This window comes from Arvicanthis niloticus, chromosome 14, assembly GCF_011762505.2.
Source record: "Arvicanthis niloticus isolate mArvNil1 chromosome 14, mArvNil1.pat.X, whole genome shotgun sequence".
Lineage (NCBI taxonomy): Eukaryota > Metazoa > Chordata > Mammalia > Rodentia > Muridae > Arvicanthis > Arvicanthis niloticus.
The window spans coordinates 51,815,960-51,842,778 of record NC_047671.1 but is presented as its reverse complement, the minus strand read 5'-3'; the positions used below and the strand labels follow the sequence as shown (position 1 = coordinate 51,842,778).

Sequence of the window (26,819 nt, the reverse complement as noted above, 5' to 3'; positions counted from 1 at the left end):
CCCACCACCTCCTCCCCTGGCCTGGTTCAGTCTGGACTCTTCTAGACACTGGCTGTTCTCTCCCTCATATCTACAATAAAATCCTTCTCCTCAACCACACCTAGTAGCAGCCATGTTCTCATTTTTAATTGTTACTTAGATGGAGCCTCTATTGTCTAAGTGGGTACAGAGAGAAAGCAGTCCATGCCTAGGTGGCCACAGGTGGCTGTCTGTACTTTCCCTGCTGATGGGGCTGGAGATCCGGATTGTTTGGCCCTGAGCTTATGACCGAATCCTTTCCTAACCTGCTCACGTTTCCAACCAGGCCAACTCTCTTCTGGTTAGGTGGAGTGATGTGTATTTGGCCCCCATGGGAAGGACTTCAACAGAAACACCATTTTCTGCCCCATCCCCAAATGCCTTCACAGAGAGAATTCAAGGTCAGTGAGTTTTATTTAAAAGTAGAAAGGTGGCCTCAGCCTCAGTACCCCAGGGATGGGTGGAGGGAGAAGATTGACAGCAAGAGCCAGGCTTCCCTGCCCCCTCCCCATCACTACTGCTGAAAGAAAGATATAGGAGGGTCAAGCACAAAGGTTCAGGACTTAATTGCAGTGCTTTCGAGGCTAAGCAGGAGGACAAGTTCAAGGCCAGCCTGGGCTACATGATGAGAGCCTGTCTCTAAACAGCCATTAATAATAATAAAAAAATAGAGAAGATCCAGAGGTGTCACAGCTTGGACTAAAGCTCTTCTCTCTGGGCCAGGATCTCCTGTGAGCAGGACCCATGGGTGCCCTCACAGAGAAGCGCCTCCAGATTCTCAGGGCCTTGGCGGTAGGCTTCGTAGATCTGGTCCTCTCCAAACTCTCCCAGGTAGTGAAAACATGTCATGGAGAGCCTAGGGGAACAAGAGGCAACCTGAGCTATAACCTGCCCATGGAGAAGTCGAGGAGCAAAGCCGGACTCCAGGGGCTCCTTCCCCCACATGCTATTACCTATTGGGCCAGGGACCCCCAGTAATCATCACGCTGATGCTTGGCTCTGGCCCCTTGCTAAGTCCTGGGCCCATGAGACGCTTCATCTGGTTCACTTCTTGGACTCCATAGCTGATGGTAATGACAAGCAAGGGAGGAGGATCAGCGCAGATCAGCTCAGGGAGGACTCGCTCCTAGTCTAGGCTAAGTATACTGAGCTCAGACGGCTTTAAGTCCAAGGCTCAAGCTCTCACAGTGATCTTTCTGCAGCCCTCTGCTCTCCCAGATGTTCCCAGCAGCAACCGTAGCCCAGATTTCAGCCCAGCCAACCTCCTCCCTCAGGACAGAGCCTTCATGGAATGAGCATGAGGCACCAATGGGAGGATGGAGGGCTGTACCCACCAGCCCTTCCCCTTAAGAAGGTGGCAGGGACTGGATCAGCAACTCACGACTGCCAGTTCTGAGAGCAGGTCCGGTCCAGGACATCTGTGTATGTGGATTCACTCAGTTCCTGCAATCCACCGGAGTCTGGAGTGTGAGATTTAGCCTCTGCTTTTGCCAGATGTTGCCCCATCTGGAATGAGGAGGTGCTAAGAGCCTGGACTTTGGGACTGCTGGTCAATTGGGGGAAGGAGAGAAGAACAGATACCCAAGTCTCTGGGGAGAATGAGGTGGCAGAGAAGCTGTTGAGCCGGAAGCACCTGCGAAGCAGGCTGCAGGGGCCCCTCTCTAGGCCCCACAGCTAGGCTGGGCTGGGCCAGCTCAGGCAGGACCTATTCTCTTGGGGATAGGGGAGAAAATGCTGAGTGAAAGACCTGGCCCCTCCTTCAGGGCACATGTAGCCCTGAATAGCACATGCTATTTTTAAACTATGAGAACAAGGAAAGCCAATAATGATAATGATGATGATAATAATAATGATGATGATGATAATAAATTAGCCAGTTTTTAATTATACATGTACTCACTCACCCTGCTTACATACAGAAACGTGGTCACACAGGCATGCCTGAGTTGAACAAGCATGGTGGGTTCACATAGATACATATGTGTTCAACATGTGTAAAGTAAGGTACCTCAGGGACCTGAGGAGGATGTCCAGATAAAAAAGGATACAGACAGGGAGAATAATAAGAGGATGAATGATTCCCTGGGGTGACAAGGTGATGGGGCCATCTCAGATTGTCTGCTTTTTGGTGACCAAATAAAAGAGTAAACTGAGGCATGACAATTCAAGAGAAGGGGGCTGGTAATGTCTTGGAAAGATGGCTGATTAGGGCTGAGGGCTTGGGATTAAAGGCTCGATGGTGAGCTCTAAGATAGATGGAGTGGCCAGAGCTGCTGGGGGACAGGCAGAACTTACTTGGTAGGCTACAGCCCGGCAGGCATCACAGCGCAGGTGAGTCGGCATATGAGACGAATACTTCTCTTCATCATCCAGTGTGGGAGCTGTAGCTGAGAGGGAAACCCTATCCCCGAAGCTCCCCAGGATAGCCCTGCACCCGAACAGTAGCAACAATGGTAGAGGCAGTCTCATGGCCTCTGAACTTACTTCTTGGAGCACAGGCTGCAGTCGGGGTGCAGATGTGCATTCGAATTATCTGTGGTTTAGGCCAATAGGGAACTGACACCTCACTGACCCTCTTCCCTTCCCGTGAGGCTCTGGAGACGCCACGCATGCAGGTTCTGTGGCTGGGCCCTGGCTCCCGATGACACAGCTCCTCTGTTTCACAAGTAGAGGATGAAGATGCAAGGACAGAGGCTGAGGCTGGCCAAGGAGACTTGGCGGCTGATGGAGAGCACATACTGTGACCTCAGCAAGTGGTAGGAACTGTACCGAACATCCTGTGAGGCGAGGTGGCTGGCTACAATCATCTTTATTCTACTACAGAGGATGTGAAATCTCAGAGAGAAGAGACAAATCCTCCAGCTTGAGAAGCCATGTTGAGAGTGGTCCCCAATGCCCACTGGTCACAGCGTCCAGGAGGAATGTGGCCATGGCTGTGGTTGCTAGGTTAGGGCTCTAACTGTAGTGAAACAGTTACTGAGTCTGGGAGACCACAGTATATAAGAGTATACATGGTCTTTGTCTCTAATCCTAGGGTGCCCTTTACCTAGGCCAGAGCCATCCATGAAGGGCTTTGTGGAAGGTGTTTAAGAGGCAGCAAGCAGAAGAACGCTCAGTGGTTAAGAGCTTGTCTTGCTAAGGACGTGGGTTCAGTTTGTATCACACACATACACAATGGTACACAACCATCTGTAACTCCAATTCCAGAGGATTCAATGCCCTTTTCTGGCCTTCATGGGCCTCAAGCATACACGTGGTATACATACACACATGCAGGTAAATACTCATAAAATAAAAATAAATATTTTAAGTGTTATTTATTTGATTTTTCGAGACAGCCCTAGCTATCTTGAACTCAAAGAGATCCACCTGCCTCTGCCTCTCAAGTCCTGGGATTAAGGGTGTATACTATCGTGCCAGGCAAAAGTGATTTTTTTGTTTTGTTTTGTTTTAAAAAGGTGGCAGCAGGAAATTAGGACCATACACATGGTTGTCATTTCCGTCACCGTGGCTCTCCATGGTCAGCCATTTATTGCACACCAGGTCGAGATGATACATTCTAGGGGTGGCCGGGTCCCTCCATGTCATAGGGACCAGTGTCTCTGGTAGAGATGTTGAGGTTATTTTGACGGTGTATTTTAGCCAATTTCCAATCTAGGGCAAGGTTGACAGAAGCTCCAACAGATCTTAGCTACACAGGCTCGGAACCAGAAAGCTATCAAATGCCTATCCGGCATTGCTTCATCCTTTCCTAAACACCTCATGTCAAAACACCCCTCCAGCAAGGCTCAAAATGACACAGAGATCACCTCCAACCTCACAGAGATTGTTCTCTGGCCCTCAGTTTACCCCAGACTCAGAGCAGCTAGAGCACAGGTTTGGGGTCTTTCCTGTGCTCTGAGCAGCTGGAAGGGCCAGTCCTTGTGTGGGCACTGTTGCCTCTGCTCCTGGAGGAACATGGAATCAGCTAACAGTCAGGGCCCCTGGGCCTACTCCACATAGGAACACCCATCCTCTCGCCAGCTCTAACTCACCCATTGTGATTACAGCCCGGCCTTCTTCCCTCTTGTCATCCTGGTGATCCAATTTTACTTGCTAGTAAGTGGGGATGGCTTCAAGATGGCTCCCAGGGTCTACAGAAGACAGGCCCTGGGGCTTGAGGGAGGAGTTAGGTTCCCTGCTCTGGGCTGTTAGTTGTAATCCTATTTCTGTTTGTTTGTTGTTTTTGAGACTGGATTTCTCTGTGCAGCACTGACTGTCCTGGAACTCGCTCTGTAGGCTGGCCCTGAACTGACAAAGATCCACCAGTCTCTGCCTCCAGAGTGCTGGGATCAAAGCACGGTCCAGCCGCCACACCATTGTATGAAGCTCCTCCATCTTGGTTAAACAACAATTCCCAAAACTAAAGTAACTTGTTTTTCTAGGTTCTTGCTCTCCCTGCCCTCTCAACTCCAGAAATGGGCAAACAAGAGAAACGTTTGCTGACCACTTAAGATCCTTTAATTCACTACTTGTCCCTAGTCACCCCTCGCCACAGAAGGGTACTCTTCCCTTCCTCATCTCCTAGTCCCTCCTGCAGGCCTGTCTGTTGAGGAGCTGCTTGTCCCATTGGCTGTCTTTACAGGGACTATAGCAATCCTGGGCCATTTCACCGGCTCTCTCTCTTCCAATCCGGGCTGACCCTCCACATCTCCTTATACAACATCCATATTTCATCTCCAGCTGCTATCCTCATCGCTCTCATTCGCTGCCCCAAGCTGCCCTGGGGCCATATTGGGTTCTCCCATAGCCACTCAGGACAAAGCACACATCCAGATTTGATGGCTGTCACCCATCCCTTTCATCTCAGCAGCACTGTCCTGCTCCACTCAACTGGGTCGGTGTTAGAGAGATACAAACAGTTCACCAAGGCAGCCCGGGTCCTGCTGCTCCACACCTGCTATTCTGGGAAAGCACAACACCTCTTAGACTGGCTTCTCACTTTGACAGATTTGCTTGCCTACATAAACACATACACAAATACACCACACCCTGGGAAGGTTTGGGAAAGGGATACATATTTTTGCTGGGAGTGGGGGGTAGGCAGCCGGCCATTTGCTAACGATGCTCCCGCACTATCAGCCCAGGTAGCAGATATATTCTCTTAAGGTCACTTCTGGTCTGGTGACCGGCTGGAACTGGCCAAAGAATTGATGGGAGACAAAAGTTAAAGAGACTGAGATCTGGAACTTCCAAAGCCTTCTAGGGAACCCAACTCCATGGGGAAAGGGCCGAGGCTTCACAAAGGAAACACAGAGCCCTTTCTGGGCTGGATGGGACCAGAACTGGAGGGTGGGGCACAGAGAAGCATCGGTGGTACAGGACTAGGGGTCCCGCTCAAGGGCATGTAGTACATCCCCTCCAGGGGTCCAGCCTCAGGAGCCCAGGGTAGCTGGAGACTACCAAGGGCCGGCAGGTTGGGGGGCAGAGGCGACAGTGATGGGCCAGAGATAGGCCCATAGGCGGGCGGGTAGAGGCCGGGCCCTAGGGCCAGCGGGCCACAGGGCTGGCGTGGCTGCCGGGAGGGAGAGGGCGAGGGTGGCAGCAGTACTTCCACGTACTGCCCGCTTTCGGGATCGAAAAGTAGCCGCAGCCTCGGCTGCCTGGGCGCCTCCACAAAGTAGTACCGGCCGCTCTCCGGGTCTACGAGGATCTTCCCCGCGGGCGCGGCTCCCGGAGGCCTCCGCGTCCCCAGGGAGGATGCAGGAGGGAGCCGGTCGGTGGGAGGAGCGGAGGCAGCTCGCGGGAAGGGTGCGGCGGCCCGGGTCGCCGTCGCCAGAGGGTCTGGAAGGAGGGGCGCCTGGACCGCAGTTGCAGGAGCCACAAGCGGTGTCGTCTCCAATTCGGGTGCTGCCCTATGGCTCGAGTTTGGACACGCCGGCGGGGAGCTGGGGCGAGGTGGTCGGGTCCCTGTGGACTCTAAAGGGGAACACTGTGTTGAAGTGCGAGCGCCCCCTAAAGGGCTGGTCCGACCCTCGCGGTCCGGGACCAGGCGCTGGGTCTCAGCATCTGGGTTTTCTCCTCCAGGACCGCGTCTTTGGACACACGCGGTTTTCTCCCGCCGTTGGCCGAAGGCTAGAGAGCCAGGCAAGCGGATCTCACTGCGAGCGAAAGGCTTCGCGGTACTGTTCTCTGCTCTCCGCCTCGGGACTCCGCTGGACTGGGAGGCATCCTTAGGGGTTGCATGGAGTGAAGGCTCTGGTGACTCGTACGGATGAGGTACCACAGGCAGAAAGTCCTTGAGAAAAATGGAAGTGTAATGCGCCGGGGCGGGCGACTCGAGTGCCGGAAGCTTGTGCGTTTTGGATGCATCACTGTCCTCCCCGCAGGTGTCTGCAGGAGGCGCGGGAAGCCCGGAGCCTGGGGTCCCTGCAGCGAAGCTTGGCGCGTAAGTAGTCTTAACCATCTTGCGCACGTCTCTCGGCCGCGGAATGGTCACGCGCGGACGCCCAGATGCTGCTTCTCCGGAGCCCAGGGCTTCTGGGCCTACATCGTCATCTAGAGTGCTTGTGAGATGACTTCGGGGCTGTTCCGGTGTGTCTACATCTGGAGACCGCTGACCAACTCTGAAGGCAATATCCGCATTTTCCAGTGAGAGCAGACACTGCGCCTCTGTGAGCTCTGGAGTCCCGGGTGCTGACGGTGTAGGTGGCTCCAGCTCCTGAGTTAGGCCATTCATAGCTTCCTGACCCAATGCCGTCGATGAACCCTGCACAACAGGACTCATCTCTCCGGGCGATGGGCTACGCGTTTCAATAGGATGAGGTGAGTCCCGTGGGAGCAGGGCCGGCAGGGACGAGTCCCTACTCAGCCCCACTACATCTCCGCCTCTCGAGTTCGGAACCTTCCACACAAGAGGAGCTTCGGGACATGAGTTCCCAGCTCTAGCGACACCCTGAGTCCATTGGGAAAGTGGAGGAGGGGAAGGGGTCCTTCTGCTGCCGACTTCCTCGACGGAGGCATTCCGATTTTCCCACGCAGAGGATGCGCCAGGGAAGGCCGGGCTACTCGTTCTCCAAACAATCTTATGAGGTTGTGGGAGGTTCTGGGGAGACGGGCAGCGAAGACCCCGGACGGCCCCGTTTGGAGCCTGCTGCGGAGGAGATGGGCTCCTTGGCCTCACGACTCTACTGGGAACCACTCGGGAATCTCTAGAATGGAAAGGAGAACTCCGTGCCCTGGGCACGGTTCGATCGGGATTCTCGCGGGGGAACTGGGTCTTGGATTCCTGTTTGTGAGCCTGATGAATTTTCTCCTCTGACTGCAGAAAGATGCTGGAACTAACTGGACCCAGAGGCTCGGTGCCGGGAGCCGGCTTGTCCCGCCGAATCGCTCGCTCTCGGAGGCTAGGCCAAGGGCGCGGGGCTCTGGCGGAGACAGAATTATTGTGCGCGCGGGGTGGCCGAGACTTAGCCTCTTCCGGGACCGCACGAGTGCTGGCTGTCGTCTCCTGAGAGTTCGTCGTGGATTCTGACTTGCCGGTAGACTTAAAAGTGACGTTGCTGGCGGCTGGGACCGCAGAGCCCAGCTTTCTGGCCAGCGCCGTCTGCACGATGCCCGCGGCGGCCTGCAACCGGCTCAGAGACTCGTCCAGGGAGCCGGTGCGCAGGAGCAGTCGGGGACGCGGCGCGTGACTGTCCTGCGAGGGACTCCGAGGCCGCGGACGCAGCTCGATCTGACGTTTCGGCACCGTGCGGGCTCTAACGGGCGCGGTGCGCTCCTCCAGGGCCACCTCCACACACTCGTACTGGCCTGAGACTGCAGGACTCGGCTCGCGGGGCGGCAGCTCCAGGTAGGTGGCCCAGCGAGAACCCCCGTCGGGGACCTGCGGCTGAGACGAGACAGAGGCAGGAGACGCTGGACCGGGCAGCAGGGGACTGCTGAAGGTAGGCGCCATGAGCTGTTGCTCCTCCAGATTCTCCGCGTCCGAGCGGCTGAACAGAGGCCCCGCGCCGAAGATGACTTCCATCTCCCCCGACGGCAGCATGCGCAGCTGGGGCCGGGGCGGCGACGGGCCGGAGCCCGGGCCTCGCGGGAAACCCGAGCCGGAGCAGTGCTGCTGGCGGCTATTCTGGGCGCTGACGGACAGGACAGGCTGCGCGCCCGCCCCCCGCCCAGGAGCCACCCAGAGCCAAGTCCCCCGGCCTTCTGTGTCCGGCCCAATGTCCGGGGGCTCCGGAGAACCCGGAGCTGTGTGGTAGGAGCCGGACGAACCGGACGAGTCCTGACGCCCCGCAGGGGCAGGCAACCGCCTTGAGAGCCCAGGAAGGGCTAGCGGGGCCAGCGCAGTCAGCATGGTGGGCAGGACACCTAGCACTACCTCCCGCGCAGTGCCTCCGCTGGTGGCTCTTGCACTGTCCCCGCCCCCGCCTGGAGGCCGCAGGGTCAAAGCGTCTTAAAGCGCCAGCGTCAATGCCTGAGCTAGCGGCGTTGGCAGCCGAGAGACCTAAGCTGTGGGCCCTTCGGGGTGAAGCCCCCCATGCCGAACTTTCTCCAACACAGGTGCAGCATGGGGGTGGGGATCCAAACTCCGGCTGACAGGCATGTGAGAGGAAGGCAGGCCCAGCTTTAGTTAGGAGGCAGCAGCTAGGCCCAATTCTAGAAAATTCTGGCCTTGCAAGGGGCTTCCCCGAGATGAGGTTGGGGTGTGAGATCTTGAAATTCCATATCCTCACCCCCCAACTTTTACATTCCAAAGAAACTCTCCTCCATGCCTTCCTTGTGCTTCTTTGACTTCTCTCACACCCCCACACCACCTTTGATAGGGTTAAGGATTATCAGAGGGCTCTCCTCTAACTCAGGTAGGTGCTGACTAGACTCATGGCTCTTAAGCCTATAGGGAAGAGAGGGCTGGAGGATGAACCCTAGATAGCTTTCACAAGCAGCTTAGCACCCAGAACAAACCTGGGAGACAAACCAGTCTTTGTAGGGTTCCCTCTAAAGTCCTAGGCCCACAAAGCCCTTATTCCAGTTCCCCAAAACATTCATTCCTTCCCTCATAGGGAAGCAGTCACCAGCTGTCTTTGTCTTATGACAGACAATAGGACAGGACTGTCCTTAACTTCTGGCTTGACCATCCTGCTGTGACTCAGGCCCAGCTGGCCCTGATGCACACTGCCCCTCCTTTGCACCCAGCCTCACAGTGACACAGCAAGGATAGACTTAACCAACCTTAGTCTTGTGGCTCTTGTGCTCCCCACGATTACCTAGGGACACACTCAGTGATGGCTTCTGAACGGAGCTGACCTTTCATCCTCTCAGATCTGCCTGAGCAGCTTGAGCAGGCTGCCTTTTCCCTGTTTCCCTGCTTTAAAAAGTTTTCTCACTTCCTTTGAAGGCTTTCTTTTGAAGGTTTTTGTTCAGCAGTGTAAGAAGGTGCAGATGTGATCTGTATGGATACCCATATTCTCATTACCTGATACCTTCTGGTTTCTCAGCTTCATTGTGGTCCTGGAATCCAGTCTTTGAATTCTCTGGTCAGGTCTAACACAAGTACACACACGCACACACACATACACATACAAGCACACATATATCCATAAGCACAAGTACAGATACACACTCCCACGTTTCATTCTGCCCTAACGCTATAGCTAACCCAAAGAATCACATTTTGTTAGAGTCCAGGTAGGGTGTAATTGGGCTAACTGGGGCTGTGTATGCAGGAAAAAAACTAATCACCAAAAGCAAGCAGCAGTGCCTACTGGCCCACAGTTCCAGCAAGACCCACAAAGACCCTGTTCCCACTCACTCCCATTGGCTCTACCCCATCCCAAACAAGGGCAGTAGCAGGGCTTGAGCATGTGAGCAGTGTCCTCCTAAGCTCAGAAGAGGCGGCTGCAATGGTGGTGGTCCCTAGACCTGACTCCCATGAAGCCCTTGGACCCCTGATTTTCTATAGGAGACAAGCAGAGCAATTGCTCTTGGAGGAGCGAGGGAACCCAGGGATATAAGGGAAGAGCTGGTCTCCCCAGGATGGAGAAGATAGAGGAGAGGTTGGGCATTACAGCTAGAGAATAGGAAGGTAACCAGCAGTTTATTTTTCCCTGGAACACTGACGGCTACGGGCCCGACGTGTTCCTGAGGCTTTCTTATGCTTCTGGTCCAGCACCTGGGCCATGTAGGTCTCCTGCTGCTTCTGGATCCGGAAGTCAGACATGTGATTCCTGCAATGGAGCCAGCTGGTCGTAGGCTGGATAGCCCTGGGTAGGGGCCAGAAGTCAAGCTCCCCACTTCCATCAACAACCCCCAGCCTGGCCCAGCCCCTCACCTGAAAATCTGTTTCTGCTGGCTGATAACTTGCTGCAACTCTTTAATCTCATTCTCTTTGCCATTAAGTATATCTTCTTGCTTTATAATGTGGGATTCAATTTCTGTGGGGGAGAGAGGCAGGGGGAGGGGTGGTTCCCACTCTCAGGCTTCTGAGTTGAGGTCTTCCTTTGTGTGGCTCTTCAAACTTGGCTCTCCCTGCCCAGGAGATCTTCTTGAACAGCTGCCTGTACCTTCGTATGGATGCGTTTGCTTTTCTGTATTGGAGACTGAACCCAAGGCCTCACACGTGACAGGTCTCACTGAGCTCTAGTCTCAATTTTTTGGGGGGAGGGGCAGAATTTTTCTACATAGCCCTGGCTGTTCTCGAACTTACTATGCAGACCACGCTGGCCTTGAGCTCAGAAATAACTCGTCTTTGCCTCCCAAGTGCTAGGATTAAAGGCATGTTACCATGTCACACTCCCCCAACCACATACCCAGCCTCTTTTTCTTTCTTATTTTTTAATTTAATTTATTTATTTTGAGACAGGGTCTATTATAATTTCTCTGGCTGTTCTGGAACTTGCCATGTAGACCAGGCTGGCCTCAACTTTAAGAGATCCCCCTGCCTCAGCCTCCTCCCAACTGCACCGCCACACCCATCTCCACTATCTACGTGGTTTTGAAGCAGAGGCTCATTAAGCTGACCAGGCTAGCCTTAAACTCACCCTGTAATCCTGGCAGGCCTTAAGCTTTGGGTCCTGATACCTCAGTTTCCTGAATAGCTAGGCTTATGGGTGTTCACCACAAGACTCTGCCACATCAGCAAATTTTTGGGGTCTCCTGAGTAGGGACAATGATTCTGTCAGTAACTTTACCACTGTATTATGAATCTCACCTAGGTGAGGATGGGCAAAAATCCTTGGAGAGAAGCAGAGGGTCCTGCCACAGCCCTGGCTGGCCCTTAGGTCTTTATACTTCCATGATTAGACCCTTGCTCTATAAATTGCAGCCCCTCCCAGTACTTCCTATTCCCATCCCTTCCCTTTTTTCTTCCTCTTGTATCCATGTCTAAAGTGTCTCATCCATCAACTGTTGGCCTTTTCTACAACTAGGACATCAGGTCCACAGGGACAGGGACTATTGCCTTTGCCACTGTTAACCTTAAGACCTAAAACAGAGCCTGGCTCGTAGATCTGTGTACTGTGGAATGAACAAGATGTCCCTAAAGGCTTTGGGCTTTGAAATACTAAGTTTGGCCATCTCAGTTAAAGCAGACCTATCAAGGGCAGACTGAAGTCAAGCCTTGTGCTATACAGGGCCTCTGGTAGGAGATGAAGTCTTTGACGACTCCAGACATGTGCTTAACTTCTCAAAAGAAGGAGTCAGGACTCAGGAACTAGATGCTGGACAGATGCTCGGCAGTTAAGAGCACTGACTGCTCTTCCACCCGACCCTGGATTGGTTTCTAGCACCCTATGATAGTTCCTAAACATTAACTCTACTTCCTGGGGATCTGGTGCCCCCTTCTGGTCTCCATGGGCTCTAGGCACACACTTGGTACATATACATGTATGTAGGCAAAACAGTCACACACATAAACCTGAAAACTAAGAGTGGAGGCACATGCTACTAATCCCAGCACTGGGAAGGCAGAGGTAAGACTGTGGGAAGTCCAAGGTCATCTTACTAAGTTTAAGGACAGTCTGGGCTTCCTGAGATGCCCATCTCAACAGAATGAATGAATGAATGAATAAATAAATAAATGATGAGGCGTTGAAGGCTGTGCTGTGACTCATTACTAGAACACTTGCCTAGCATGTGTGATGCTCTTGGGTTTGATTTCCTGCTCTGAAGCAAGGAGAGAGGAGAATAAAAACAAAAGACAGAAGAGGAAATGATCAGAGGACGGCGGCTGCACTGGGGGAAAGCTCATGTTGATGAGGTAGTATTAGCGAGAGCTGGGCTAGCTGCTTCTTCAGACCAGGCTCCTCAGACATAAATAGCCTCTATTCCACAGTAGCATGGAGAGGACCTAGTAGGACAGTGATGGAAAAGCCTCCCTCCTAACCAAGCACACATTAGAGACAAGGATTTTTGTGTCTTAGGTCTAAATCCAAGGTGGCTGTAAAGATCCGGGAGCACTTACATAACTGTCCTTTATGGAGCCCTGGAAAATTTTCATCACACAGGGAGAAAAAAAAAAGTCCCTCTGATTAAAAGGATGGCTGCACAGGACTGGGAAGGCAGTTCACTGGTCGTGTGCACACCAATGTTTAGCTGGCAAAGCCCTGGGTTCAATTCCTAGCACCATTAGAGAGAAAAAGAAGAATGTTAGGTGTGGTGGCACATGGCGTAATCCCAGTGGTTCAGAGTCATTTCTTAGCAAGCTTGAGGCCAGCCTGGGATTCATGGGAACCCATCTTGAAAAAGGGGTGGGGGTTGGGGAGTGAGCTCAGTGGTTAAGAGCACTGGCTGCTCTTCAAGAACACCTGGTTCCATCTCCAGGACCCACAATAGTTAACAACCTCCTGTAACTCCCTGTGAACTTGTAGACAATACACCCATACATATAATAAGATAAACAAACCTAAAAAAATTCAAAATGATTAAAGTTAGAGAGATATAAAAAAAAGGGGGGGGGAGAATGGGGAAGGGCTTGTTCTGTGAAACACGTGCCTTGTAAGTGAACACTAGACACACACACACACACACACACACACACACACACACACACAAATACGTACAATTTAAATGGGATGGGGCTACGGAGGTGGTTTGGTTGGTAAAATGCTTGAGCAACAGACATGAAGGCCACAATTTGGATACCCAGCACCCACATAAAATGCCCGTGTAGCCGGGCAGTGGTGGTGCACGATTTTAATCCCAGCACTTGAGAGGCAGAGGCAGGAGGATTTCTGAGTTCGAGGCCAGCCTGGTCTACAGAGTGAGTTCTAGGACAGCCAGGGCTATACAGAGAAATCCTGTCTTGAAAAAGAAAAAAAGAAAAAAGAAAGCCCCTGTAATCTTAATGTTGAGAAAGTCAAGACAGTGGACCCTTGGGGCTTGCTGGCCAGTCAGCCTAGTCAAAACTGGTAAGGTCCAGGTTTGGTGTGAGACTTTGTCACAAGAAATAAGGCAGCGGGCCGGTGAGATGGTTCAGCATAGTACTTATGGCTGAGTCAGAGGACCTGAGTATGATCTCCAGGACCCGCACAATGGATGGAGAAAGTAAAGGCTAAATTTTCCTTTCACCTTCACACATATACTGTGGGATGCATACACACACACACACACACACACACACACACACACACACACACACAACTATAATACAAAACCACTGCTTTAAAAAAAAAAAAAAAGCCAGCCAGGACAGTGGTGGCGCATGCCTTTAATCCCAGCACTTGGGAGGCAGAGGCAGGTGGATTTCTGAGTTCGAGGCCAGCCTGGTCTACAGAATGAGTTTCAGGATAGCCAGGGCTACACAGAGAAACCCTGTCTCGAAAAACCAAAGCAACAACAACAAAAAATGCCAGGTAGTTGAAGATTTGGCTTAATGTTTAGAAGCACTTGTAGCTTTTGCAGAGGACTCTGGGTCAAGGCCCATCACCCACAGGGCAGCTCACAAATCCAGTACCAGGCTGTCAGATGCTTCTTCTGGGACCTGTCGGCATCAATCATGCACACACATAAAATAACGTAGAAGTGGGTGAGGACCCCTATCTCTGACTTGTGGACCTTGCCTGCACAGATGGTGGTTGAGGACAGCCCCTAACTCTGACCTGTGGACCTTCCATGAACAGACTGTGGTTGAGGATAGCCCCTAACTCTGACCTGTGGACCTTGCCTGCACAGACAGACTGGGCACACACAGGGGAGGAGAGAGGTGGAGAAGAGGTAGCTACAACACAAGCCCCAGCCACACAGGCATGTTGGTGCATTTAGCAGTTCAGGTGAAATCTGGCATAATGTAGAGAAGAAGAAGGAGACATTGGTGAAGGCTGGGGACCAGGAAGGAGTGAGCCCACTGCATGACGGTTTTTGTTTTGTTTTGTTTTTGAGACAAGGTCTTACACAGCTCCCAATCCTCCTGCCTCCACCTCCTGAATGCTGGAATTAGAAGCATGTGCCACAACATCTGCCTTCTAGATTCTTTTTTTTTTTTTCTTTTCTTTCTTTTTTTTTTTTTTTTTTTTTTTTTCCCCATGAGACTCGGGCAGAGTCACACGGGGAAAGCGGGATTCGAACCGGGAGAGAGAGAGAGCAGAGGGCACAGGCTCGCCCTCTGCAAGCAGCCACCTAAGCCGCTGCGCCACCTTTTTTTTCTTTTCAAGAAAAGGTAATCCTAGGCTCTATTCCCAGGAGAAGGGCATGGCTCTGGTCACCCCAGTCTCCAGTCCTATGGAGTCCCTTGATCCTGAGTTTTAAGATCGCAAGTAGGATTGTGCTTGCTCTACAACTCCCCTTGAAGCAAGGTTATACATAGAGTATACTACTTCTAACACTTATCAAAAAGGGCAAAACAAAAGGTGGACTAAGAAGGTTGCATGTTTCGAGAAAAATGGGAGCGAGCCCGTTCCTTTATGGCTGTGAAGAATACCGCACACTGACCGCGTCCATCATTTCCGGGGCCTGCCTGGTCCCTGAAGGCACTTTCGAAGGTGTGACCCGCCTGGACTTGCCTGTATCCTCAGCCGGGGGCAGAAGCTGGGGTAGAGCCCTGCTTTTGGCAGCGTCACTGGGCTGGTGGAAAAGAGCCCGTGTATGTTAACTTGGGGGGCAGCACGGGCCTCCCGCCTACCATTGCACTTGGTGATGAGCTGGTCCTTCTTGCTAGACTCCTGCAGGACTCTGCTCTTGACACTGGAGAGCCTGGGGGAACATTAAGATGAAAGGGTGGGCGGGCAGAAGGCAAATGAACCCCCAAGCTCTGAGCCCTTCCTGAGGCCCACTCACTCACGCTTTTTCAAAGGCCATTTTCTCTTTCTCCAGCTGCTTAGACAGCACCTCCACCTCCCCTAGGGCAAACTGCAACTTCTCTTCTTCCTTGGCCAGGAGGGCTTTGGTTTTGGCATGAGCAGCTTTCTCATCCTGAAAGGGAGATGACCACTCTCTCTTTCCTATGCCACCTTGGGTCTCTTAGGATCCTTTTAACTAACCCCCTTTTCAGAGGAACATGCTGAAGTCAGGGTGCAGGAAGATTCAGCCTCACTGGGAGGGCTACAAGTTCTGAAAGGCCAAGACTCAAGGACTCTACCCAGCCATAGGGATCTCAGGAAGTGGGAGGAAGGGGTCTGCAGAGGCATCTACTCACCACCAGTTTCTTCTCTACTTCCTGGAACTCTTCTTTACTGACAAAATTTTCATCCTGGAGAACCATCTGTAACAGAGCCTGGCTCAGGAAGGGACTGGGGCTGAGGTGGGAGAGGGTGGCCTCTAAGGACCAAAGGATGGATAATGGAACTATGTCCAAGGCACACAGGTCTTGACAGGCCTCAGGACAGGAGAATTTAGTCCCACAGATTTACTGAGGCCTGGCCCTAAGTGCTGGCTACAAAGAGCATCTAGCCTCATGGAGATCGCTCAAAGCCAGCACTCTGCACTGTATGTCCTAGGCAAACGTACAAGGGGCTCTGATACACAGAGGGACCCCTGGGCCCAGCTTTAGTAAGGATCAGGACTGATCTCAGAAAAAAATGACATTAATCCTGAGATCTGACTGCTAAATAGGATGAGTAGAGAAAAAAAAATGTTTCAGACGGAGGAGTGAGCTGCCAAGAGAAAGATCTAGGGACCCTCTGGGATTGAAGGTAATTCAGTGCCCATGTTGGCATACACTTCGTTGAAATAAGAGTATGCCCCTCATAATCCCCCTTGAATCTAACTTCTCAGAAGGGAAGACTGTCTAAAAATCATTAGAGTGAAAAACAGATGTGAAGCCTGTTTTTTGGGTTTTGTTTGTTTGTTTGTTTTGAGACAGATACACCTCTCAACATTTACCAAAAGAGAAACAACAGCAAACAAACAAACAAACAAACAAAACCCTATGAGCTCCAAGCTGACCAGCACCTGAGGTAACCTATGACGCCAGTGCGTGGCACCCACTAACTGAGGTTGGAAGCAAAAGGGCACAGAAAAGTTTGGAGGCCCTTACATCAGCACCGTGAAAGGCTAAGTTTGTATTTGCACTGCATTTGACACTGGAGAGGAGTGCGGCTTAGGGAATGATCTGGTTTCTGAGCGCAGGTTGCCTTGGGGAGTCGGTGAGGTCCTTGCCGCTAAACTTAAACACTGAACTTCACTGAGTATCTACTAGTCCCTTCAGCAACCAGGCAGAATGGGGAATATTGCCCGATTTGGTAAAATTCAGGAAAGCACCCTGCTCTTCTTAGTTCCGACCCTGGCTAGGTGAGCCCCGCCTCCGGGATGACGCCCTTAGCAATGTATACTAGCCACGCCCCCACATCCACAGGGCCTGGCCCCGCCCCCACCGGCGAGGCATCCCGCGCGGCCTTTCGCCGAGCTCTGGCTGCATACCACATTCCTCAGCTGGTGGATCAGTTCCTCCTGAGATTCAATCACGTCCCGCAGTTGATCAAAGGCGAGACACACAGACCCAGAGCCCCCCTGCGACCACCCAAGGGGCGTCGCCATCTTTTGCCCCCGCCAGCTCGTTGGAAATGGCCTCCCGCTGCGTGCCTCGCCCGTCGCCAGCCAATGAGAATGCGACGCCACAGAGCACCCTGGCAACCGGGGCGGGGACTTCCTCTGTTCGCAAGGCGGAGGCCCGGCTCTCAGAAAACCCCTTGAAGCCGGGGCGTGTGGTTCAGTGAGTAGAGCCAGACTGGATTTCATCCGCTAACAATGCAGCAACATATGACAGGGTGTGATAGCTTAGTCTGGTAACTTCAGCGTTCAGGAGACTGGAGGATTGTGAGTTCAAGGCCATCCTGGCCTACATATAAAAGCCCTGCCTCTAAACAAGAAAACCCACAGAAATACAGAAGAGTTTTTGCTTAGCATACACAGAGTCTTGGCTTCCTTCCTAACAGACCCCAGCACTTCGGAGGTAGAGGAAGGAAAGAAACTCGGAGTCATTTCTGCATACTTAGCTAGTTTAAGGCTAATATGGGATCAAGAAACCTTGTCTCCAAAACCAAAGCAAACAAAAGAATAAAAACCAAACCTTTGTAAAAATAAGCAAGGCATGGTGGCAGATGCCTTTAATCCCAGCCCTTTGTGAGTTCCAGGACTGCCGGAGCTATATTGTGGAACTTCTAAAATGTATCTCTTTTTGTAAAATTAAAAGATTCTTGTAAGCTTCAGGGATTATACTTAGGTCCACCTCTCACTGGTCAAATGGATTGATAAGAATTACTGTCAATTGTTTGTTTCCTTCCCCACCTGCCTTATTCCTGAGGGTGGGGTCTTTCCCTGGTTCTGGGACATCCACCCCTTTCAAAGTATCAAAACCATGGGCCTAAAGTTTTCAAGAAAAAAATTCTCTCTAAACTTTTTTTTTTTTTTTGGATTTTTTTGAGACAGGGTTTCTCTGTGTAGTCCTGGCTGTCCTGGAACTCACTCTGTAGACCAGGCTGGCCTCGAACTCAGAAATCCGCTTGCGTCTGCCTCCCAAGTGCTGGGATTAAAGGCGTGCGCCACCACCGCCCGGCCTCTCTAAACTTCTTAACTTTATCTTTTGCCCCAAACATATCTCTTAGCATCCTACCAGATGCAGGTGTCTATTTAATACCTGCATCCAGGACAGGTGCTCTGGTCCAGTCTCCCAAACTGCTTTCGCTGGGTCTTCACATCCCTAGCCCCAGAGATCCTGCAGAGGCTGGACAGCAGCTTGCTCTTCCCAGAGCTGGCTAACAGCCCAGCTTTTGGACTCCCCAATAACGATGTCTCAAGGTCAGCAGAGAGTAGCCACAGACAATTATGCTGCCCCTTATTCTTTTTTGTTTGTTTGTTTGTTTGTTTTTCGAGACAGGGTTTCTCTGTATAGCCCTGGCTGTCCTGGAACTCACTCTGTAGCCCAGGCTGGCCTTGAACTCAGAAATCCCCCTGCCTCTGCCTCCCAAGTGCTGGGATTAAAGGCATATGCCACCACTGCCCGCCCCTTATTCATTTATTAACAAAAGGTTGGAATGCTGGGTTTCAGACCTGGGACAAGTAGCTGAGGTGCACATTTAACATACCAAAGTGGATCTGGCCTCCAGGTTCTCCCAGCATCCTTCAGTTCCTACCTGTTACAGGGCAGGACTGGCATACCCTGTCCTCTATGCTGAACTTTCCAACCCAGGGGCTGGACTTCCTCTCACTCAGTGACTCTTCACTATATAACCCAGACATTTGGTTCTCTTCCCCACCCCCACCACACCCCTCTCTCTGTCTCCCTGACCCCATCACTCTTCACCCCTTCCATTTCTCTCCTGTGTGCTTGTGTTTTCTCTTTCTGTTATTCTCTGTCTCCCTCTGCATGGCGACTTCACTGATCCCCTCCTGTGTGGTGTGTGGCTGGTGAATTTGCCCAAGAGCTGCCCCCCCCCCCAACAAACCTGCTTTTATAATTTAATTTGGTTTGGATTGACTCATTTCATCGGCCAAAATAACTTATCACCTAGTGCCTGTGGGAATCAGAGCTGAGGCCTCATATTCATGGAAACTGATTGTGATTGTGAACCACTTTGTGGGTGCTGGGAACTGAATCTGGAGCTTCTGCAGGAGCAGGTGCTCTTAAATGATGAGCTATTTCTTCAGCTCTGAGCATAAGGACTTAATTTTAAAAAATTTTAATTGTATGTTTGTGTGTGTGTTGTGTGGATGTGTGCATTATGTGTGCAGGTGCCCATGGAGGCCAGAGGAGTTGGATCCCTTAGAGCTGGTTTCTGCTCGGATGGAAGGATATCCTGGGACTCAGATGCCCAGGAACCACATAACTCTGAGGTGGGACAGTGTCCCACAGGAAGGGCATCCTGAGACACCAGAGCTTAGGAACCTCACAGCTCTGAGATCGCCTCCTCAGCAGAGGTGTTGCAGCTCCCAGGGGAGGGGATCCCCAGCTGAGCTCAGGAGCCTTAGCCCTGCTCCTTCTTTTCTTTGTTTCTTTTTTTTCTCAGCTCCCTCAGAAGCTGAGTGTCACTCCAGGCAGTAAATCTCATAAAGGAGGTTTATTGAAGGGAAGAGTTGAGGAGGAGGAAGAAGAGGAGAAAAAGGAGGAAGAGGAGGAGGAAGAGGAGGAGGAGGAAGAAAAGGAGGAAGAGGAGGAGGATGAGGAAGAAAAGGAGGAAGAGGAGGAGGAGGAGGAAGAAAAGGAGGAAGAGAAAGAGAAGGAGGAAGAAGAAGAGGAGGAGGAGGAGGAGGAGGAAGAGGAGGGAGAAATCCAGGGATGGCTGCCCTCTGCTCCAGGAGTGGACAGCAGAAACTAGACAAAGGGGCAGTGCTTATATAGGATTTCTGAGGTGGCAGACCGTCTCAGGGCAGAGATTTCCAGAGGATTGGTGGAATTTCAAGTCCTGAGCTTGGGGGAACTCAGGGCTTTTTTTTTTTTTTTTTTTTTTTTTTTTTTTTTTTTTTTTTTTTTTTTTTTTTTTGTGGGACGCTCAGGGATTAATGGCCTTTTTTTCCACCCCTTTTCCCCTGCATCAGGCCCAAGGGTTAGGGTGTGAAGTTTTTCCCGGCTGCAGCTAGCTTTTGCTGAGGTAGCATCTCTGTAGGGCTGTTGGTGGTGGTTGGGCTATAGAGAAGGTGCTGCCACTGTGGACTGTGGACAGCTCCTCTGGTACAGGAATTCCTGCAGTGGTGTTTCACAAAAGCTGTAGTCTGAGGCAGGAAAGGGACCGTGGACAGCTCCTGAAGCTCTGGTGACAGCTGTAGGCTGAGGAGATGCCGTAGAGCCACCATTTTGACAGGAGCCACCATTTTGGACAGCTCCTGTGGGACAATTTACTGCGGTGCCTGTGGGCTGGGGTGGGAAGCAGGGGCCTGCCACTACTTTGACAGCGTTTTTAGTGCAGCAGCTTGTGTGACGCACCACTCAGGGACAACAGCTGGAGTTACAGGGAAGCTGATGGGGATTGAACTCTGGTCCTCTGGAAGAGCAATATGCATTCTCATAATCACCGAACCATCTCTTCAGCCCCCTGCCTAAGATATTTATAGTTTTTTTTAAAACTTCAGTTATAATTTTCATTTTAGGAAAGTGATCTACTTCTGTGCTACACCCTCAGCCCACATTTTCTTTTTTCTTTTTTTTTCTTTTTTTCTTTTTTTGGTTTTTTGAGACAGGGTTTCTCTGTGTAGCCCTGGCTGTCCTGGAACTCACTCTGTAGATCAGGCTGGCCTCGAACTCAGAAATCCGCCTGCCTCTGCCTCCCAAGTGCTGAGATTAAAGGCATGCGCCACCACTGCCCGGCCAGCCCACATTTTCAATAGCTACATTAACCGGTGGTTACGGCAATGGATAGCATGTGCCTAGGGGGCCCTGAAGTTGATGGCCTGAGCACAGGGTTTCTTGTACAGACCTAGTCTAGTTCATGAGGATGTTCACCTGAGTTGCTCCAGATAAAGCTGCAGAGTCCCCCAGGGCAGTGAACCTTAGTATTCCTCCATGAACTGTGCTCTGTTCCACCCCTCAGATCTTTCATGAGATGTTACTTCATGTCCTTGACACTCAGTGTTCACCCAATAAATCTGAATAGGAACAACACCCTGAAGGGCAGGAGGTTCTAGTAACCAGTTCCTGGTGATAGGGGGAGGCCACAAGGGGAGAATCTTGGATCCATCATGGACATGAGGGCTGGTCACCCTTGTCAGACACCATCAGAGACTCAGTGTGGTGTGATGCCTTAGTTTGAGCTCCTGCCTGGGAAAGAACACGTCTATTAGTCACTTGCCTTGATGCTGTGACAAAGCGCTTAACAAAAGCAGCTTGAAGGAGGAAGCAAAGGAATGAAAGGAAGAAAGGAAGGAAGGGAGAAAGGGAGGGAGGAATGGAAAGAAGGATGGAAGAAGGGAGAGAGGGAGGGAGGCAGGCAGGAAGGTGGGCAGGAAGGTGGGTTTATTTTGACCCAGTTTGGAAGCAGTCCATCATGGCAGGAAAGTATGGCAGCAGGAGCTTGAAGCAAGCTGGTCACATTGCATCCATAGTCAGTGTAAGTAGTTACCTTTTTTTTTTTTTTTTTTTTTTTTTAATGATGTGATAAAACACTATGACTAAGGCAATTTATAACAAGAGGGTTTATCTGGGTGGTGGTGATGCACGTCTTTAATTCCAGCAGATCTCTGTGAGTTCGAGGCCAGCCTGCTCTACATAACAAGTTCCAGGCTAGTAAGGACTGCATAGTGAGATCCTTTTTCATAATACAAAAACCCGAAGCCAATCAATCAATCAATCAAACAAACAAAAATCCATTTCCAGCTGCTTATGATGATGTTTGTGACCTTAGCACAACCTTGGCTAGCATACATGAAGGCAGAGTTCAAGGCACTGGACACACACATACACATATGTGCCACATCCCCACCCATACAAAAGGCCTTCAGACAGTGGCAGCTCCCGTTACTATCGCTCTAGGCGAGTTGTATCATCCACCCACTGTGCTATGAGAAAGCTCAGGCAACCCTTGTAGAGAAACTGGAATTGATGGTTCTCAGCCTGAGCGCCCTGCTCCCATCAGTCTACCAGTTATCAGTGATTCTGAGACAGCCTGGTCTACAGAGTAAGTTCCAGGACAGCCAAGGCTACACAGAGAAATCTTATCTCAAAAAAATAAAACAAAAGTATCTTCAAAACCAAGGCTAGCTGGGAGCTGGAGAGATGGCTCAGAGGTTAAGAACACTGACTGCTCTTCCATAGGTCTTGAGTTCAATTCCCAGCAACCACATGGTGGCTTCACATATATTAAATAAATAAACAAAAAACAAACAAACAAAGAAATAAATAAAAACAAAAGTTGGCTATTTTGGTGGTTTGAATATGCTTGGCCCAGGGAGTAGTACTATTAGGAGGTGTGGCCTTGTGGAAGGGAGTGTGTCACTGTACGAGTGGGCTATAAGACCCTCATCCTAGCTACCTGGAAGCCAGTCTTCTCCTGTTTGCCTTCAGACAAGATGTTAAACTCTCAGTTCTTCCTGTACCATGCCTGCCATGTTCCTTCCTTGTTCATAGACTGAACCTCTGAACCTGTAAGCCAGCCTCAATTAAATGCTGTCCTTAAAAGAGTTGCCTTGGTCATGGTGTCTGTTCACAGCAGTAAAACCCTAACTAAGACAACTATGATTAGAACTTTGGTGATTTTAGTGCTGGGGACAAAAGCAAGCTACTGAAATAACCTAGGCAAGAGGGTAAAGCTACTGCAGTGTCAGTGGACGGTAGTGTGGGGATGTGCGTCTAACGGTATCAGAAGAGAGGTCTGGGATGTTTTGGAGGTAATAACTAAGATTTTCAGGGTGGAGTAGCATACACCTGTGATCCTGGCACCAGGGATACCAAGGCAAAGTGAAAACTAATCAAGACAGTGGCTCTTGACCTTAATATTGCTGTGACCCTTCAATACAGTTCTGCATATGTGGTGACCCCAAACTATATTTTTGCTGCTGAGGTGTGTCTGGTTCTCAGAGAGGAACTCTAAACTTAAAGTTTAGAGTGATACTAAGTAATCAGCCGTTGTATAGCTCTGACTTAGCACAGTAGCTCTCAACCCTCCTAATGCCATGACCTTTAATAATTCCTTATGTTGTGGTGACCCTCAAAATGAAATGATTTTTTCTGCTACTTCATAACTTTAATTTTGCTACTATTATGAATCATAATATATTTGATATACAGGATATCTGATTTATGGCCCACAAAGGGGTTGTGACCTACAGGTTGAGAATCACTGCACTAGGTGTTTGCTCTAGGAGTTCTGGGGTAGGTGTCATTTGTTCTCTGACCCAGCCCACCTGCAAGTTCTCAGACTGCTGAATTCTCACATGCATGTTGGTCCAAGAAGGAGAGGTAACAAGTTGGACTATGTAAATAGTAAACACCATCAATGGTAGTTTTAACCTAAAACTTTGTTAAGTATGGGTTACATGGAGCAAAGCCAGGACAGAGCTGAGTGACACTGATGGTTTCTGATGCTAACTCTAGTCTTGATCTAGATGGGCTGTGGTATGCTGCCATTGCTGTCTGACGGAATCCTTAACGGAAGTGACTGGATTCAGTTAAAGCTGCACCCTTCTTTCCCCCACAGGCACACGCTGTGGGCCACTCCTCTCTGCTGTCCCCAACCCCTGCCACCATCTCTATACTGACTTTTTCAGTGAAGAGAACTAAGGACTAGGCTGCTCCTAGCTACTTGGCTTCAGGTTGTCACGTTGTTTTTATACGGTTATTTCAGAACAGGAACTGATCTTATCAATAGGTTCTTTTGTAAACATGTTTTAACTCTTATAACAAATAAGCTGTCCAACTTAAGTTTTTTTTTTAAATAAAATAATGATTTCTTAAGATTAGATCTATTTCTTATACTATGAGTTACAAAATGATTGAGATAATTTCAAATGCTTTGTTCACATTCTTGTTTTATAATTAAAATTTATATTCATTGTGTTTGAGTTTTTCATTGTTGCTGATTTTTTTTTTCTTTTTTAAAATTTGAGCTTTTGCTGGGTGATGGTGGCACATGCCTTCAATCTCTGTTACAGGTGACTGTGAGCCACCCAATGTGAGTGCTAGGAACCCAAACTGAGTGAGACCTTTGGAAGAACAGGATATACTCTTAACTGCTGAACCATCTCTCCAACTCGCCCAAACCTCTTTTAAAGAATTGCTATAATGTAAGGTGGTAGTAAATGCCTTTAATCCCAGTACTCAGAGGGCAGAGGCAGAGGGATTTCTGAGTTGAAGACCAGCCTGATCTACAAAATGAGTTCCAGGATAGCCAAAGCTACACAGAGAAACCCTCCCTCAAAAAAAACAAACAAAAAATACTCGTGGAATGATGTTACTGTGCTCTGTGTAAAGCTTATATTTGTGTTATTCAAATGCTGACTTCTGTGCACCCCTATCTGGTTGCAAAACATCGCTCCCCAATTGTTCCCTGATTAGTCAATAAAGAAGTTGACCAGCCAGTGACTGAGCAGGGGAGAGAATGGGGTTGGACTTCCTCCTAGCCAGGGGAGGGGGAAGGAGAGGAAGTGGGGACTCACTTCGTGGAAAGGGTCCAGGAGACACCATGTGAAACACCTGGAGCCCAGAGAGCCACACCAATACTAAAATGCAAGTATCGCTGGGATTTTGACTGAGAGGTAGCCAGATTAGCTTAGAGGGTTAAAACAGAGCAATATTGCTCAGTTGTTAGTTGTTGTGCCCTTAAAGTTGTTAAATAAATATAATAGTCCAGATTTAATTATTTGGAACCTAGCTGGGTTAAGGAAAACCACAACAAACATTTATAAACAGTCAATAACAGTTACTATAAAAGCCAGGCATAGTGGCTCACAACTATAATCCCAGTACTCGAGAGTCAGGTGGATCTCTGTGAGTTCGAGGCCAGCCTACACAAAGAAACCCTGTCTCAAGAAACCAGTAAGTAAGTAAGTAAATAAATTGAATTCTATTTTGTTTTCACTGTTAATGTAAAAGTGTTGTTATTTGAAATTGTTTCTTGCTGAAATTATATATCTATATCTATATATATGATATATATATATATGTATATATATATCATAAAATACTTAAAAAACAAAACAAAAAACCAAAAACCCCACTTGCTCTGTTGCAGAGAACCCAGGTTCTGTTTACATCACCCTCATGATGGCTCACAACTGACTCCCTTTTCTGGCCTCCAAGGGCACTACATGGCGTATAGATATACATGCAGGTAAAACACCCATGTACATAAAAAAAAAAAAAAGGTATAAATCTTTAAAAAAAAAAACCTTAGCCAGGTGGTGGTGGTGTGAGTTTTTAATTCCAGCACTCAGGAGGCAGAGGCAGAACTGTGTCTTGAAACAAAACAAAATAAACAGTTGTAGAATTCATGCCGTCGGTATTATGTGCCGTTCTAAACACAAACTATTCCACAGTAACAACTGTGTCCAAATGGCTCCAAGCATGGGTAGTATCTGAGGACAGCAGGCAATGGCTGAGCAATGAGGAGCCCTAAAGTCGCATTTTGTATGTAAAATCATTTAATGTTCACTTTGTTAAAATACTCCAGATGCCATGGGTCAGGTGACCAAATTTTTCAGCATTTTCCACTGCCGACTAATTTCACACGTGTCATTCCTGACTCTGGTCACAGAACACTCCCTTCTCCATCTCTGAAAACCGAGTGTGATGCAAATGTACTCAGGATATAACAGTTACTTGATACTGCATGAGGTATCAACAGTACAGGCCCAAACGTTAAGATATATGTATAGTAACTTGGCCCTTTCCCAAAATAACTCTATTAGGGCACCAGTGACACCTTAAGTGAATACAGATTCAGTGCCAGCTCCTGTGAGGGGCAGTACATGCAGACAATGGGTTGGCTGTGAGGGCCAGCTTCAACAGGAACCTGCTGGGATTCCCAAGGTGCCTCTGACAGCACCAGCTCTGAGGCGTGCAGCCTGCGGATCCGGGCTCCAGCAGGCTTGGCATCCTCTGTCATTTCTAACAGGTCCCATGAGCATGCCTGGCAATGCTACTTTCTTACCGGTCACTTCTCCCAAGCTGAGAGGCCTGGAGCCGATCAAGGAAGTGGAGAGGTTTTTCTGACTTGAGCGATGAACAAGTTCCTTCAAGCTCTACTGTTCCTTAGCAGAAGGATTTTCTGTCTCCCTGTCACTAAAGAAAGCTCCTCACATGAATGGCAGCTTCTATTCCTGTGTGAGCCTCACTCCCATCAGTCTCCATTCGGTGGTCTCAAGCTGTGGGCCACACCACAGCAAGAACAGCCGCAGAAAAGAGCTTTCACTGCCAGGAAATCTCCCAAAAGATGTAGGCAAGAGAACAAAGCTTATTTTACCAATACACAGACAAAATATCTAAATTTTAAGCAAGGAATTAAGAGTTTAACATTATTCTAGATAGTGCCAAATTATCCTTCAACTGAAGCAAGGAAAGGAGATGAGTACTGTAGTCTACAGTAATAAATAAAACAGTGCCACCCGGCCATAAGAACAGACAATAGGTGTGACAGTTAACGCTGTTAGTGTTGCCTCTGGTTATCACCTCACAGATAACTCATCAGAGCCAGGAAATCCACACAACTAGTAAAGGTCCTCTAGGAGGGGCGTTACCCTGTCAGGCAAGTTTCCTGACAGTTCATTTTCTAGCAGAGGCTGGGGCTGGGAAAGGAAAGCTTTCATGTCAAGGAACTTTCCATGAGTTTGTTTCATTCAGGGGAAAATTGTATAATGTATGTTTTGAGACAGGGTTTCACTATGAACTTTCTATGTAGAGCAGGCTGGTCTTGAACTTACAGTATTCTGTCTGCCTCTGCATTCTGAGTGCTGAATTTAAAGCTATG

The 26,819-nt window shown here is 49.7% G+C and overlaps 3 protein-coding genes across 3 annotated transcripts; all 3 read right to left on the bottom strand.

Moving 5' to 3' along the window:
• Positions 1 to 413: 413 nt before the first annotated feature.
• Positions 414 to 3,177, bottom strand: Mzb1 (marginal zone B and B1 cell specific protein). The gene is made up of 4 exons (XM_034518490.2): positions 2,314 to 3,177; positions 1,400 to 1,524; positions 972 to 1,082; positions 414 to 874 (listed from the first exon to the last, which is right to left on the bottom strand). The coding sequence occupies exons 1-4, from the start codon at positions 2,485 to 2,487 to the stop codon at positions 718 to 720; spliced, it is 567 nt and encodes a 188-aa protein (XP_034374381.1). The 5' UTR covers positions 2,488 to 3,177; the 3' UTR covers positions 414 to 717.
• Positions 3,178 to 3,508: 331 nt separating this feature from the next.
• Positions 3,509 to 9,915, bottom strand: Prob1 (proline rich basic protein 1). Its single transcript, XM_034518689.2, has one exon. The coding sequence runs from the start codon at positions 8,351 to 8,353 to the stop codon at positions 5,297 to 5,299; it is 3,057 nt and encodes a 1,018-aa protein (XP_034374580.1). The 5' UTR covers positions 8,354 to 9,915; the 3' UTR covers positions 3,509 to 5,296.
• A 159-nt stretch (positions 9,916 to 10,074) lies between these two features.
• Positions 10,075 to 17,030, bottom strand: Spata24 (spermatogenesis associated 24). Its single transcript, XM_034518222.2, has 6 exons — positions 16,849 to 17,030; positions 15,626 to 15,691; positions 15,272 to 15,402; positions 15,113 to 15,183; positions 10,328 to 10,430; positions 10,075 to 10,223 (listed from the first exon to the last, which is right to left on the bottom strand). Exons 1-6 carry the CDS (start codon positions 16,963 to 16,965, stop codon positions 10,094 to 10,096), a joined length of 618 nt encoding a protein of 205 aa, XP_034374113.1. The 5' UTR covers positions 16,966 to 17,030; the 3' UTR covers positions 10,075 to 10,093.
• Positions 17,031 to 26,819: the final 9,789 nt, after the last annotated feature.